The sequence below is a fragment of the Camellia sinensis genome, chromosome 13 (assembly GCF_055761805.1).
Source record: "Camellia sinensis isolate YWXY chromosome 13, ASM5576180v1, whole genome shotgun sequence".
NCBI lineage: Eukaryota > Viridiplantae > Streptophyta > Magnoliopsida > Ericales > Theaceae > Camellia > Camellia sinensis.
The window spans coordinates 71,946,084-71,962,465 of NC_138973.1; the positions used below are offsets into that span (position 1 = coordinate 71,946,084).

General features: G+C 32.1%; 1 protein-coding gene across 2 annotated transcripts; it reads left to right on the plus strand.

Annotated features, from left to right (window-relative positions):
• Nucleotides 1-3,151: 3,151 nt before the first annotated feature.
• Nucleotides 3,152-10,294, plus strand: LOC114282155 (uncharacterized). Of its 2 annotated transcripts, none has more exons than XM_028224802.2 (6): nucleotides 3,152-3,401; nucleotides 3,765-4,321; nucleotides 7,277-7,469; nucleotides 8,373-8,437; nucleotides 8,893-9,103; nucleotides 9,699-10,294. In XM_028224802.2, the coding sequence occupies exons 1-6, from the start codon at nucleotides 3,219-3,221 to the stop codon at nucleotides 10,059-10,061; spliced, it is 1,572 nt and encodes a 523-aa protein (XP_028080603.2). In that variant the 5' UTR covers nucleotides 3,152-3,218; the 3' UTR covers nucleotides 10,062-10,294. The 2 variants fall into 2 exon arrangements, with proteins under 2 accessions (XP_028080603.2, XP_028080605.2); XM_028224804.2 differs by having other exon boundaries at nucleotides 3,212-3,401; nucleotides 3,731-4,321.
• The last annotated feature ends 6,088 nt before the right edge of the window (nucleotides 10,295-16,382 follow it).

Below are 16,382 nucleotides of genomic sequence, written 5' to 3' on the forward strand. Positions count from 1 at the left end.
GTAGACTATTTAAAACTCAGTCTCGTTTTGTAGATCGAATTTCATTTACTCAAGTGGCCCGATTGTCCAAAACGACATCGTTTTGGGCAATTTTTTTTTTTGGCAGATGAAGAGAAAGAATGAAGAAGAGGAGGACGAGAGAAGAGAAGCTGAGAGAGGGAGAGAACAAACAGAACAGAACATCATCATCATCTTCATCAATACAACAACATCATCTTCATCAACAACAAATTTTTTATCACCCATCAACAACACATTTATCACCCAGACCCCATTGATCTGTTGCTAACACCATCTTCATCAAAACATGCTCTTTCTACAAATTCCCCCCCTCCCCATTCATCTTCAGATCTAGATCCACCAGGAAAGAGAAAAAAAAAAAAAAAAATCAACATCTTCATCAACACATCATCATCATTATCAACAACAAACATCGACATCATTTTCAGATCCAGATTCACTAGGAAAAAAAAAAGAAAAAAGTAGAGTTTTGATCAGCGATCGGTGATCACCGCCATCACCGCCGATCTTCCTCCTCCGCCATCACCGTCTCCATCTTTTCCCCTTCTCTCTCTCTCTCGCTTCCTCTCTTCCTCTTTTCTCCTTCTCTCTCTCTTTTCTGTCTCTCTATTCAAAAAGCAAGAAAAGAAAAAGAAAAAAAAAATCAAAATCCAAAACGACGTCGTTTTGAATTTCAAGCCACCGAATTTCGAGCTACCAAAGATTATTTTTAAAAACCCAATAGAGAGGTAAAAATTATTTGGTAGTTTTAAAATAATGTTCTACACTATTTAACATATGTGTTTGTTGTTTTTGAAAACTAACAAAAATAATAAATTCTTTCTATTAGAATTACTAAATAATTGAAAAAGTGTGTAAAATCACATTTTACTTATTTGTTTTCTTTTTCTTTTTAATTTTTTATTCAAATTCATCAACCAAACACGAGTTTAAATGATATATACATCAAACATAGCTGCCTTGATGGGCAAGCCACATAGCTTGTAAAAATTATTTGGTAATCTTACAATAATATTCTATACTATTCAGCACATGATATTTGTCTTTGTTGTTTTAACAAAAGGAAAATGTTTTGTAGCTCGAAACATTTTCCCCTAATGGCCGGATTTTCAGAAAAGACGTCATTTTGATTTTGATTTTTTTTTTTCTTCTTCTTCTTTCCTTTCCATTTCTCGTTTCTGTCTCAAAGGTTGAATCAAACCCACAGAGATAGAGAAAGAGAGAAATAGAGAAGGAAGAAGAGAGGAAGAGGAGGAGGAAGAGAAGAAGACGGTGATGGCGGAGGAGGAAGATGTTGATGGCGATGATGATGATGATGTGTTGATGGTGATGATGTTGCTGTTGATGAAGATGTGATGAAGATGTTCGCCGATGATAATGTGTTGATGGCGATGATATTGATGAAGATGTTGCTGTTAATGAAGATGTTGTTGATTATTATTATTTCAAAAAAAAAAATTTGAAAATCAACAAAAAAAAAAAGAAGATCTAATATGTTCATCATCATCTTCTTAATGGACATAGACCATAAGTTTAAAATTATAAAGAATAAACAGATCAGATCTGTTTCATAGTTTTAACTTATAATTTTTATTTTAACTTCATCTCACATAAACAGATCAGATCTGTTTAACATAAATTTGTTCAACATAAATTTTTTTTTCCTAAATCAGATCTGTTCATCATCTTGTTGATCTATTCATCATCTTGCTTCAATTTTGTGGTGAGTTTGGTAATTTTTAGAGAGAGAAAATAAAGGAAGAAGATGAAGGAGGTTCTGGTTCTGTTTGTTAGAGTGAGTTTTCAAATGTCGAGAGAAAAGAGAGAAACGAAGGAAGATGAAATTTTTTTTTTTGAAAACGATGCTGTTTTTCATATTCGAGCCATTCGGGGTAGGCAAGTTTCGAGCTACCCTGCAGTTTCGTTAACAAAAATAATAAATTCTTCCCTTGTAATCAGTAGGAAACATTAAAGCACCATATGTATTTACCTTAGAATTACTAAGATCGTTTTCAACGTTACTTTTTTTTTTTCTTTTATCAAATTTAAATATTAAAAAAAAAGTTTAGTTTTGGTATTCTAATTATAATATCAAATCAATATCAAATTGAAAATGTCTTAAACTTTTCATCAAATTAAAAATATCTAGAGCGTTTTATCAAATTTGTAGGTGGCCGTTGGGCTAGACGTCCTCCCGAATAATCTATTCCTTGCAAAATTGTCATGCAGGTTGTGGTCAATTTACACCAAACGTCGACCGGTCGAACATCCACCCGACCGTCCTCCCGATCAATTGATGCTTTGATAAAAAATCAAAATTTTTTGTTAGAACGTTCAACATCAGATGAAGTTTTTACTTTAATTTTTATTCAAATTTAATGAAACAAAATAGTAAACATTGAAAATGCTCTAAATAATTGAAAAAGTGTGCGAAATCATAATTCACTTTTTTTTTCTCTTTTTTTTTTTTTAAATTTTTTTTTCCAAATCCATCAACTAAACTCGGGTTTAAATTCGCTCCACCAAACATGTTTGCCTTGATGGCTAGTAGGGGTGTAAAAATGGCACGTGGTCCGGGGTGGGTTAGGCCCGGTTAAGCCTGGGCAGTCATTTTGAAATCCGGCACGGCGCATGGGCCCGCTTAAGACCCAGTGTCATTTTTAATGGAACATAATAAAATTTTGATAGAAAAAATTAAAAAATAATTTTAAAAAAATTCAATAATCTTTTGAAACACAAAAATTTTAACCTATTAAAATAATCAAAAAATAAAATAATTTATTAAAATATTCAACTTTTTAAACAAGACTTACGGATTGTTTATACTAAATAAATTAACTTTTTTTTAATTATTACGGAAAACGTGTCAATAAACTAGTTTGTAAGTCAAATATATTATAAATAGTCATAAAATAAAAGAATAGTATTTAGATTTTCCAAAACTTGGGACAGTCACCATTGCCCGTCCCTATACAATAACAAATAATTCAACAATAATTGATGACAAATTGTCACATCAAATCAACTATTCTTTTTATTGCAAACAGGTAGAATATTCAACTATACTGTTTTTATTGCAAAAAAAAAAAAAAAAAAAAAAAAAAAAAAAAACCACCACTAGACTTGGATATATATGCTTGGAATTTTATTGGGCACAAAAGGCAACAGAGAAAACAGATTGTGTGTGAATTGAGAGCATGCATAGTCTCTTTAGTACCATATGGCAGCAAACTGAACCATACAGGCAAATGATCTCTACCACTGCAGCGACATGGTGGCCACAGCCATTAAAGAAATGGCCTATCACTAACGCTGCTATCATCTTCTTCTTCTTCGTCCTCCTCATCACCGCGCTCCTATCTTCTTCTTGGATCAACTCTGTAAGTTTTTAAATTCTGTACCCTTTTCCAAGGACATAAAATTCCAATTTTTACATCCACAGTGATCGTGTCTGAATTCTTTATCCCTAGAATTACTCTCTTTCATATAAGTATCAATTTTATACTCACCAGACACCGCCTGATGACATACATACCGCTCCTCAGTTGGCACTCCCTTTTCAGTTATTTTGAAATAAAATTATTCCCTAGCATCTAGCACCCTACACACGCTCACTAAACTAACAAATTTTAACACAAAAAATTAAGCCTGACTTTTAACACATCATGTCATACAACAACACAAACAATTTTAACATCTCTACTTTTAGGTCAATTCCACCTAAGGTGTAACTACTTTTGCAGTCTACCTTTTCGTTTGCTAAAGCCAAAAAAGAAGCTGAAATTATCCCAAAAGAGGATAGAGAAGTCCCAAAGAGAGTTGAAATCCCACTCAAATGCTCAATTGGAAACCAGACTCAAACATGTCCAGGAAATTATCCAACAACAATGTTTGAAACTGATATTAATCAGACAACATGCCCGGATTTTTTACGTTGGATACACGAAGATTTACGACCATTTAAGGCGACGGGGATCACGAGAGAGATGGTGGAGAGAGCGAAGAGGACGGCTCATTTTAGGGTGGCGATAGTGAAAGGAAAGGTTTATGTAGAGAAGTACAAGAAATCAATACAGACTAGAGGTGAGTTTACATTATGGGGGATTTTGCAGCTCCTAAGGAGGTATCCGGGGAGGTTGCCAGACTTGGAGTTGATGTTTGACTGCAATGATCGACCGGTTGTCCGATCGCGCGACTACCCTGGTGGACCTAATGCCACTGCCCCACCACCGTTGTTTCGGTATTGTGGTGACCGGTGGACGATGGACATTGTCTTCCCTGATTGGTCCTTTTGGGGTTGGTAAATTATACTTCTTTTCTTTTCTTTTCTTGCTTTAATGATCTAAATAAATATATTTAAAAAAAAAAAAATAATAATAATAATAATAATAATAATAATAATAATAATAATAATAATAATGTGATCTAAAAAATAATACCCAACCAACAAATTTTAATAAATTTTTATGGAGAAAAGAAAAAGTGACAAGAAAAGTGACAAAAAAAAATGACCTTTTTCTACTTTTGTCACTCTTCTTAAAATAAAATAAAAAAATTAAAAACTATTATTTTTTTATTTATGTATAATACCATCCCCAGTTGATCTCACCACTGTGGAAAACTGCTATGGGAAACGTGGTGGGATGTACCTGAACTCATGGGTCATTGTCGCCACCCAATTCACCACTGGGGAAAACTGCTATGGGAAACGTGGTGGGATGTACCTGAACTCATGGGTCATTGTCGCCACCCAATACTCCTGTTAGGTCCTTTTCTTACTAATGGTGTCATTAAATTTAAAAGAATGTTAAATTATAGAAAAAAGAATGTTAAATTATGGTTTATTTAAAGTATTGATTATTTTTTATATTTTAAAAAATTATAAATATTTTTTATTAAATTTTTTTATTTAACAAAATTAATTTAAAAAAATTCATAATTGTTATCCTATATAATAATAAAGTTATTTAAATTATTAATTGAAACATATTTATAATATCGTTAAAAATTATTAATTGACTTGATTTATTAATAAAAATAGCGATTTGTTATGAAATTAAAAATTTTATGAGTGAAATGTAATTTCGAGAACTACAAAGGGTGATTTGTATTTTCATCAAAGTTCATGGATGTATTTATAATTTATCCAAAAAAAGGGTAGAAATTCATTTTAAAATATCCAAGTCGGATAGTTACCCATTGTCTCATTTGATTTTTTTATTTTCTTACACAAATTTTTATCTTTGTATTTCTTTGACCTTATCACTACAATTCTTCACTCTTTGCCACACAAAAAAACAATTGCCCCACCAAATTGTGATGCACCAAAACTTTCCTGTAACCCGTTCTCTTAATTGTCAAATGTAGGGAAAATTGAGGTAGATTTTGGCTTGTTTTAAGTAGGTTAACGTTAACTTTTCAATTTTTTTTTTTAAAAATGTGTAAAAAAATAAAGGTGGAATTCAACGGAAAAAAAGAAAAAGAAAAAACCTACTTTTAGGTCTCGTTTGGAAAGTGATCGATTTAGTCAAAAAGTTATTAAAAAGTCAACAACCTATACCAAAAAGTCAAAGATTTTCTTTTCTCTCTACTTTTTGCACATCTTTTCTTAAAAAGGTAAAAAGTTATTCTAAACATACTAATTTTTTTTATATCTTATTTTAATCAAAAAAATTAAAAAATTACTAAAAAAATCTATTCCCAAACGACGACCCAAGTTGATTCCATCAAAAAAAAAAAAAAAAAAAGAAAGAAAGCCTAGGCACCTAGATAGATAAATAATAATAAAATAAAATAAAAATCAAAGGGTGAGCGTCGGTCCGAAAATGAATTTGTTTGTGATTGGTACAAAATAATTTACCATATCTAAAAAGTGTGAACCCCACTATTTAAAGAGTCCGGATTCTCGGCCGCCCTACCCGGCAGCCCCCAAAACGACGTCGTTTTGGGGGCAAATTTTCAAAAAAAAAAAAAAACGCAGAGGAAGAGAGGGAGAAAGGAGAGGACGAGGGAGGAAGGAGGAGGGAGGAGGGAGGAGGAGGAGGAGGAAGGGAAGGAGGGGGCCATAACCAGTGGGGAAGGAGGAGGAGGAGGCGGAGGCGGAGGCGGGGCGGAGGCGGAGGCGGAGGCGACGGCGGTCGGGCGACGATCGGACGGTTGGCGAGCTCAACAACCTGCGACGGCGAGCTCGACGACCTGCGACGGCGAGTCTTTGGCGAATCCGGCTGGCGAGCTCGACGACCTCCCCTCCCCTTCCTCTCTCTCTTCCTCCCTCCTCCCTCCCCTCCCCTCCCCTTCCCTCTGGTTCTGCGAAGAAGAGAGAGAAAGCAAGAACGAAGAAGAAGAAAAGAAAAAAAAAAAAACAAAAAACCCCCAAAACGACGTCGTTTTGGGGGGCTGCCGGGTAGGGCGGCCGAGGATCCGGATTCCTATTTAAAATCAGTGGAAGACTTGTGTCAGTCCAAGCCAAGTGACAGGGTTCTACTCTATTTGTGACTTTTCTTTTTGTTTGTAACAAAATTGATTCACCTTTCTATTATAATTTGGGAGAGCTGCTGTAGACTCCAGTGAGGTGGCGAGCTCCCACTGGCTGAAACTTAAAAAATAAAAAATAAAAAATAAAATAGTTTTTTTTTTGTCCAATCATATCGCGCCATTTCACTGGGGTCCGAAGCATTTTTCATAATTTGAATAGTGTTACTTACATTAATTAATATATCAATATTAGTTATGATGTTATTATTGATTTCACTCATTATATAAATTACGAATATTAAAAATATCTAAAATTATGTCACATTATCAATTGATACATTAATTACAGTATGGCTTGGTTTGGGAAGTGGGTTGGTTTTTTGGCTTTTTGGCTTTTTGGCTTTTTTGGCTATTTTAGCCTGGGCTTAAAAGCTTGGTTTGGGAAGGGCTTTTTGGCTTTTTGGCTTTTTTGAGTTTTTTTGTGAGAGAAGAATGTAATGATTATGGGTTGGATGTGATGTTTTGTTTGTTATGGCTAAAATAGCCTATTTTGTTTTTTGTGGCTAAAATAGCCAAAAAAGCCTCCAACCTCACTTGCCAAACAGAGGCTATATGAATTAGCACATATAGCATTATTCTTATAATTTTGACACATTATTCTCATCTAATAAATTCTCAACCATGCATATAGCAATTTTTAATCTTTAAAAAGCATGCATGGGATGATGTGTTCATATTTCTGATGAAGGAGCAATAGATATACTTGTTTTGATGATAATAGGGCTGAAATAAACATAAAACCATGGGAGAGTATTTTGAAGGAGATAAAAGAAGGCAACAAGAGGATCAAATGGATGGAGAGGGAACCATTTGCTTACTGGAAGGGAAATCCTTTTGTAGCCGGAACCAGGAGAGACCTCTTGAAATGCAATGTCTCCGACAAATACGATTGGAATGCTCGCCTCTTCGTTCAGGTACCTTTTAGTCCATATGATATGATGTGAGGGCTCAAATTCGGATGCTAAGCCTCAATAGTGTATTTTTTTATTTTTTATTTTTTTTTAATTTTATCGGCAAAATAAATGTATTAATGTATACAGTAAAAAGAGATACAAGCCTCAATAGCCTCAGCTTGGTTAATTCTAAGGATTGATGCTTTTTCACTGCACCAATACGCAATAGCCTTTTTTCACTTCCATACTTTTGATGACCAAGTATATTTCATGCTTGATTAGTCATTATGACTTTTACATAGCTTTTTAGGTATTTGGACAACCAAACAGAATTTGACTCTGAGATTTAGGGAACAAAGTCGAAGAGTACGTGCACTAGATAAGTCCAACACCTGCAACAATGATCAAAATACCTACTAACCAGAAGGGCACTCATCCCACAAGATAAATCGGCTAAATAACAAATCACTAGTTAAATCAGAAATAACACTTATTCAGAACTTATCTATCCTAGTTAGATTGAGATAAACCTCTTACAACAGTCTTAATTTATCCAAATTAAAAATCTGTTTTCAACTAGGACTCAAATCCCTCTCCGAATATCTCAGAATCCGGTGTGATAAGATCACATCTCAGCCAATTACAATTACCGGTGTGGTACTCAACTAACAACCAGACCAATAAATGCATAGATTGTTTTAACATATATTTTCTTATCACTAGATGGAAAGATAGTAGAGCACATATTAATAAGTACAAGTGGAAATCATTGGTTCAATTTTTCAAAAAATTTCTTCAAATTCTAGCAGCATAGATTTTTTTGGATCAAAGATTTCTTAGTTCAATTGTTCAACCCATTTGTTTGTTTGGATCAAAGATTTTTTGGACGAGTTACTAACATACGTTTATGTATAATATACGCAGGATTGGAATCTTGAATCTAAACAAGGATTTAAGAAATCAGACCCAGCAAGCCAATGCACTTACAGGTATGTATGACAAGTCCTAATTTAATTGGTGGTTAATTTTGTCCCTTTTTTGGTCCCAAAAAGAACACTTAAATGGATTTATTTGTTTGGGCACTTATGCCAAAGGTTCATTTTTGAAATTATCGGGCCAATAGACCTAAGTTTAAATTTTTTTGGATCAAAAGGATATTATATGTTCAAAAGAACACTTATTTGTTCAAAATTTATTTATTTGTCTATCTGTTCAAATATCATCACATGTCACCTATCTCTCTAACTTTTTGTGGTCGATGACTTTTCTAACAACTTTTTAACAAATATCCATATCACCAAAAAAAAAAAAAAATTAAACGTTGGACTAAACATATGGCCCCATAGGAATGGACTTTTCACCAATTAACCATATTTGTTTTAGAATTTAAATTTCTCTTTTATCCATTTTTTCCTCATATTCATATATAAACTCATGTATGCAGATACAAGATTTATATAGAGGGATGGGCATGGTCAGTAAGTGAGAAGTATATACTAGCATGTGATTCAGCTACATTGCTTGTGAGGTCCCGTTACTATGATTTTTTCATCAGAGGTCTACAGCCACTTCAACATTACTGGCCTATTAGGGATGATGACAAATGCAGATCTCTAAAATTTGCGGTTGACTGGGCCAACAATCACACACAAAAGGTATTTATAGCTTGTTTAGTTGTTTTTTTTTATTTTTGTTTTATGTTTTTATTTTTATTTTTTTAAAATTTATTTGACGAACTGTTTTTAAAAATAGGAGAAAAATTTCCAAAAACAACTCACTTTTTAAGAAATTGGCATTGTTTGGTAATTTCCATTTTTTTATTTTTTTATTTTTAGACTCGAAATTAAAATTTGTTTAGTATGTTATTTTTGTTTTCAAACAAATGGAATTAATGCCAATTTTAAAATATAAAAAAAGAAACAGAAAATTAAAATATATAAAAATTAAAAAACAAATATATTTTTTTATATTTCTTTCCAAAACATTTGTGTATATCAAAAATGTTTTTGTTTCTTGGTTTTTGTAAACAGAAAATAAGAAAATGACAACGTTATCAAACACCACTTAAAACTTATTTTTGAATTTTTCAAACTTTTCTCAAAAAATTAAAATAATATGAAAGTCATGAATATTTTCAGACTTCTCATTTTTTTGTTTCCATAAACACGAAAAAAAAAAAAAACACTTTATTTGTTGATTGCATTCTTCATTAATTTCATCTGTTAATACTTTAATCTGCCATACATTTAGGCTCAAGCCATTGGAAAAGCAGCTAGTGACTTCATTCAACAAGACCTCAACATGGACCATGTGTATGATTACATGTTTCATTTGTTAAATGAATACTCCAAACTCTTAACATTCAAACCTGAAATACCCAAAGGAGCTGTTGAATTTTGCTCAGAGACAATGGCTTGCAATGCACAAGGATTGGAGAAGAAGTTCATGATGGAGTCTTTGGTGAAGGGTCCTTCTATTACAAGCCCTTGCACATTGCCTCCCCCCTATGAACCTCATGTTCTTGATGCCTTTGTTAAGAAAAAACTTAAATCAATGAAACAAGTGGAGACTTGGGAGAAAATGTATTGGGATAGTCTTAACAAAGAACCATAGAGACATGTTGAGGATTAATAAGTATAGATTAAATTATACTATGCATTATAGTATTATACATACATATAATACTAACGAAAACGTAATTTGATCCAACAGTATATCATTTGTAAGTTTGAATTACGAATATAGTCTCTTCAAGCACTATTGTAATGAGACTCATGTTTACTGAAGTGCCTATTACACCATTTTGTGTATATTTACTTGAATGAATCCATGTATTTGCAAGTGAATGAGGCATGAGGGTTTTTTTTTTTTTTTTTTTTTAAAACACTATCAAAATTTTGTAACTTGAGAAAAAATAAATATAAAAAAAATTAAAATCTTGCAAGATTTTTATATAGAATTTTTTTTTTTCAAATTAATGCGATAGCCACATTTTTATAATTAATTATCGTTTAATGAGCATTATATTTAAAAATGACAAGTTTCAATCCAGCCACATCATTCTATATACAAAATTTATATAATTTTTTTGTTTATACATCATATTCATAAATAGAATAGTAGTGCTATACAAACAAACAAAAATTATAAAATTTTAGTCCAAAATGATGTGAATGCCTTAGGTTCTTCTATCACTTTAAAAATAAAAATCCGTCAATGTGACTTATATTTTCAAAGTGGTCATTAATATATCATAATTTATATAAATTTTCTATTTTTGAATCACTCCATATTAATCTAGTTATATATGTAAGGGAAAATAAATTACCAGTGGGTGTTTGGAAAAATAATTACAAATAAATGATAAACTTCATAAATATTAATAACTAAAATCATAAATTTTTTTCATAAATATGTAATAATTTTATAAAAATACCGAAAAGTAATTTTCCCTATATATAATCTCCGAAAAATTATGCCCTTGCAATTTTACTAGTTATATGCCCATTATTTCTTATTTTTTCTCCTATTTATTACATAAACTAACTAATAGAATTAAAAAGACACACTACTTAATTGAAATTCTTAAAAGACAAGATGATTCCTCATAATCTCCATAGCGTTTAATTGTCTAATTGGACTCTGCTGCTTACAAAGAATGGCATAAGAAATTTTACGGGCCCTAAAACCTTGACCATGTTTATTTGATTAAAAATTGGCTGGGCCAAAACTTACTTTTCTGGGCCCTGATAGGCCTGTTCTTCCCTTCTTTTACTTGCAGCCCATTCTTCATTACTTTGGAGTTTTGTTTTGTTTTTTTTTTTTTTTTTTGGTCGTCTTTTCTTCTTAGTTTGGCATGATTGAAAAAATACAAAAAGTCACTATCTTATTTAAGTCACATCATCTTATTTAAGTCACATCGCCTCTCTAATACATCACTTCAAACCCAACCCAAACTCAACCCATATTTCATAAAAAGTCAAAAAGTACACTTATTTAGTCTTCCCAAACTAGGCCTATTCTTTTCTTCTTCTTTCTTTTATTTTTCCAAAATTATATTGGTACAGTCAGTTGAAAAATACTATACACTCCAAATAATCTATTAAATTTTTTACTAAATCTCTCACATGAGTGTGGGACCCACACAAATCTACATGTGTGTAGGTCCCAAATTTAATAGAAAATTTGATAAATTGTTTGAGATCCCTAATATCACTCCAGTCAGTTAATATTTAAGTCCATAGAGGCAACCTCGAAAGAATTTTTAGATATTTTATTAAATAGTCTAGATTTGAGAGTAGTTATTGAGTCCAACTCTACCCTGTTTTCTTATTAAAAATAAATAAATAAAATAAAATAACTCTACCATGTTTGGCCACTTTATATATTATAGCAAATGTACTTATCTTTTTAAATAATGAAAATACACTAAAAAGGGTTTTGAACTTAGGAGAAAAAAGAAGAATATATAACAAACAAAAAATAAATATTTAAGTCAACTTAAGTACAAAATTATTTTTGGGTGAGTCAAATTATAATTTGATTTTAAAGCAGAACTTGATATAGAAGTTTTAGACCTGATTTCGAAGTGGACTAGTAGACATTGTTCAGTTTGATTTTCTCAGAATTTTTTTTTTATAAAAAAAAATAGAAATTATTTTGACAAAAATAAACATCAAAATTATATTTTTGAGTTTTTAAAATTTAATTTTGACCTTCAAAAATATAAAACTACATCAAAATAACAGATTTTGAAAACTAAATTAAACATGAATAATTTTTTTTTTTTTTATAATTATTATTAACTTACGCTGGGTCCAAGCCCCGCCCAGCCTAAACTAACTGACAAAAACCCAAAAGTTAAAAAATTGTATTTAAAAATTCAAAATCAAACAAACTAATTATTTTTACCAGAAAGAAAGATTAACCCAACATACTTTTTCACCAGACGAATCATTGTAGACTATTTAAAAACCCAATAGAGAGGTAAAAATTATTTGGTAGTTTTAAAATAATGTTCTACACTATTTAACATATGATATATGCGTTTGTTCTTTTTGAAAGCTAACAAAAATAATAAATTCTTCTATTAGAATTACTAAATAATTGAGAAAGTGTGTAAAATCACATTTTACTTATTTTTTTTCCTTTTCTTTTTAAATTTTTATTCAAATTCATCAAACAAATACGAGTTTAAATTATGTCCATCATCCATAGTTGTCTCGATGGGCAAGCCATAGAGCTTGTAAAAATTATTTGGTAATCTTACAATAATGTTCTATACTATTCAGCATATGATATATGTTGGCACAACCTTCTGTGTAAATAAAATAAATTAAAATAATTCAAACAAAATAAAATAAAACTTACAGAATTTATTTTGTTGAATCGAAAATAATTAAAGACCAAGTCGAGTGTGTGACACTTTGTCCTTAAGACAGATTCGCCTCGCTATGGTGTTTACAGTTATGTGGCATTTATCTCCCAGAATACAATGATCTTCACAAATATGTAGTAGCACTTCAAACAAATTTGTCCGACGAACTAGAACCTTGTGTTCTATACCTCTCTGAAATTTTCCCTAAAATAATATGAAGAATAAAGGACGCAAGAGAGCAAAATGAAGGCAAGGAAAATGAATTTTCGGAATCAATCAAAATTGGACACCATGAAAAGTTTGCACCCTTTCATTCAAATGGAGGTTTGACCCTTCCTTTAAAACAAAAAGACACCATGAAAGGTTACACCCTTTCATTCAAAATAGAGTCTATTTCAATTCACAACTACCTCTTTATAAATTTTCCAACAATCCCCCACATGAATGAAATTGACAGAGAGAAAATGCAACAACATGATGTAAATACAGAAAGTACAGAAATTGAAAATATTCTGCAAAGGATAGGTAGCTTTTGGCTTTGGACCTTCCCCTTGTGAGACACTATCGGATTTACTAGCTAACTAGTGAACATGATGTCTTGAACTGTTCAGCCGTTTGTGTAAACCAAGACAATAGAACTCACACAGTATATCCCCAGACACAGTTTAGTTCTCACTATTGTGTTCATTTTGGCCCTGAATAACCTACTATTTCATGAGTGTTCTAGAGAATTGTAGCCCTTCACAAATCTCATAGAACCGGCCCAGTTCACACTCACATAGGTGATTCTTATGAAGAGTATCATGCTATACTCCATTAGGTTAACCTAGATATAAGAATCGTTAAAAGTTTTACTTAACCTAATACGCTGCAAATATCACTATTTCATCATAGAAATAGGTAGGAGACTCCCCAGTGATCCTTCTGAGTCATTCACAACTCGGTTGTCCCTTTGAACCTAGATCTTGGGATCTCCAGTCAACTAGGTTGGGTTGCCGTTGTGGTAACTCTTATTTAATAGGCTTAAATCCCATTCCCCTCGATGAATTCTCAACTAACTCTCTTGCTAACCCTTTGGTTACTGGATCCGCTATGTTGTCTTTAGACTTCACATATTCAATGGAAATAATTCCATTAGTGAGTAGTTGTCTTACGGTACTATGTTGACGACGAATATGTCTAGACTTACCGTTATACATATGACTCTGTGCTCTACCTATAGCTGATTGACTATCGCAATATATGCATATAGCAGGCACCGATTTTGGCCATATTGGAATATCTTCAAGGAAGTGGCGAAGCCATTCTGCTTCTTCCCCAGCTTTGTCTAAAGCTATGAATTCTGATTCCATAGTAGACCTAGCAATACAAGTCTGTTTGGAAGATTTCCAAGATACAACCGCCCCACCAAGAGTAAAAACGTACCCACTGGTGGACTTCGAGTCTCTAGTATCCGATATCTAATTTGCATCACAGTATTCTTCAAGTACTGCTTAGTATAATTAAGCCTAATGTTATGAGTAAATCAGAGATATCTTAGAACCCTTATAATCGCTTTCCAGTGTTCTACTCCTGGATTACTCGTATATCTACTTAATTTAGGCCTCGTTTGGGAATCCTCACTTTTAGCCAAAAAGTCAAAAAGTTACTAAATTAGTCAAAAAGCCAACAACACATACCAAAAAGTCAAAGATTCTCTTTTCTCTCTACTTTTTGCACATCTTTTCGTAAAAAGTCAAAAAATCATCCCAAACATACTAGTTTTTTTTAGCTCATATTTTAGCCAAATAGTCAAAAAGTTACTAAATTAGCATGTTCCCAAACGAGGCCTTACTCACTGCATAAGTTATATCAGGGCGAGTGCAGTTCATCAAGTACATTAAGCTTCCAATAATTTGGACATACTCTAATTGAGAAATACTTTCTTGTACATTGTTAGAAAGATACAAATTAACATCTACAGGTGTTCTAGCAAGATGATCATCATCTTTACTAAATTTGTCAAGTATTTTCTCAATATAATAAGATTGTAACAAAGCATATCCTTTAGATGTTTTGGTAATTTTCATACCAAGAATTACATCAGCAATGCCCGTGTCTTTCATGTCAAAATGTTTATTCAATATTTTCTTGGTAGTTTTAATCATGTCATTATTACTACATATGATGAGCATATCATCTACATAAAGACATACAATGACATAACCTTTGTCTGTGTTTTTAATATAAACACATTTGTCACACTCATTAATTTTAAATCCATTTGACATCATTGCCTTGTCAAATTTCTCATGCCATTGCTTTGGCGCTTGTTTTAAACCATATAATGATTTAACCAATTTACATACTTTCTTTTCTTTCCCTGGAAAATAAAACCCTTCTGGTTGTTCCATGTAAATTTCTTCCTCTAACTCACCATTCAAGAAAGCGGTTTTAACATCCATTTGATGAATTTCTAGATCATATAGAGATACAATGTCAATTAGCATTCTAATGGATGTTATTCTAGTAACCGGTGAGTATGTGTCAAAGTAATCAAGACCTTTTTTTTGTCTAAAACCTTTGACCACAAGTCTTGCCTTGTATTTGTCAATTGATCCATCTGCTTTCATTTTCCTTTTGAAAATCCACTTGTACTCAAGAGGTTTACAACCTGGTGGCAAGTCCACTAATTGCCAAGTGTGATTTTGCAAGATGGATTCAACTTCACTGTTAACAGCTTCTTTCCATAAAGGAGCTTCAGGACTGGACATAGCCTCTTTAAAAGTTAAAGGCTCATTTTCTAACAAATATGTTAGAAAATCTGGACCAAAAGATTTTGAGATTCTAGCACGTTTACTACGCCTAAGTTCCTCTTCCTCATTTTGATCTAACTCTTGTTCTTGATCATGTTCTTGATCCTGACTAGTAATAGCATTATGAGATCTTTTATTGTTACTAGTCTCTTGTCCAGTCTTATTTGGAAATACATGTTCAAAGAAAAAATGCATTCTGAGACTCAATAATAGTATTTACATGTATTTCAAAATGTTCTGATTTATGAATCAAAAATTGATATGCACTACTATTCTTGGCATAACCAATGAAAATGCAATCAATGATCTTATGACCTATCTTAGTCTTTTTAGGACTAGGAATAGCCACTATAGCCAAACACCCCCACACTTTTAAGTATTTCTAGGATAGTACTCTTTAATGCCACATTTCATAAGGTGTTTGATTCACTTTTTTTTGGGGTACTTTATTTAAAATATAATTAACAGAAAGTATTACTTCCCCCCCACAAGTTCTGAGGTAATCCAGAACTTATTAACATGGCATTCATCATTTTTTTTAAAGTCCTATTTTTCCTTTCAGCAATTCCATTTTGCTAAGGTGAGTAAGGAGCAGTAGTTTGATGACTTATTTTATTTTCTTTACAAAACTCACTAAAAGGTGATTCATATTCACCACCTCTATCACTTCTAAGTTTCTTGATTTTCTTACCAAGTTGATTTTCAACTTCATTCTTATATTGAATGAAAGTTTCCAAAGTTTCTTCCTTAGTTCGAAGTAAA

Coding starts and splice junctions, on each gene's coding strand:
- LOC114282155 (XM_028224802.2), top strand. CDS start 3,219: ATGCATAGTCTCTTTAGTACCATATGGCAGCAAACTGAACCATACAGG. Junction 7,470..8,372: donor ATGCTCGCCTCTTCGTTCAG/GTACCTTTTAGT, acceptor TAATATACGCAG/GATTGGAATCTTGAATCTAA. Junction 8,438..8,892: donor GCAAGCCAATGCACTTACAG/GTATGTATGACA, acceptor TCATGTATGCAG/ATACAAGATTTATATAGAGG.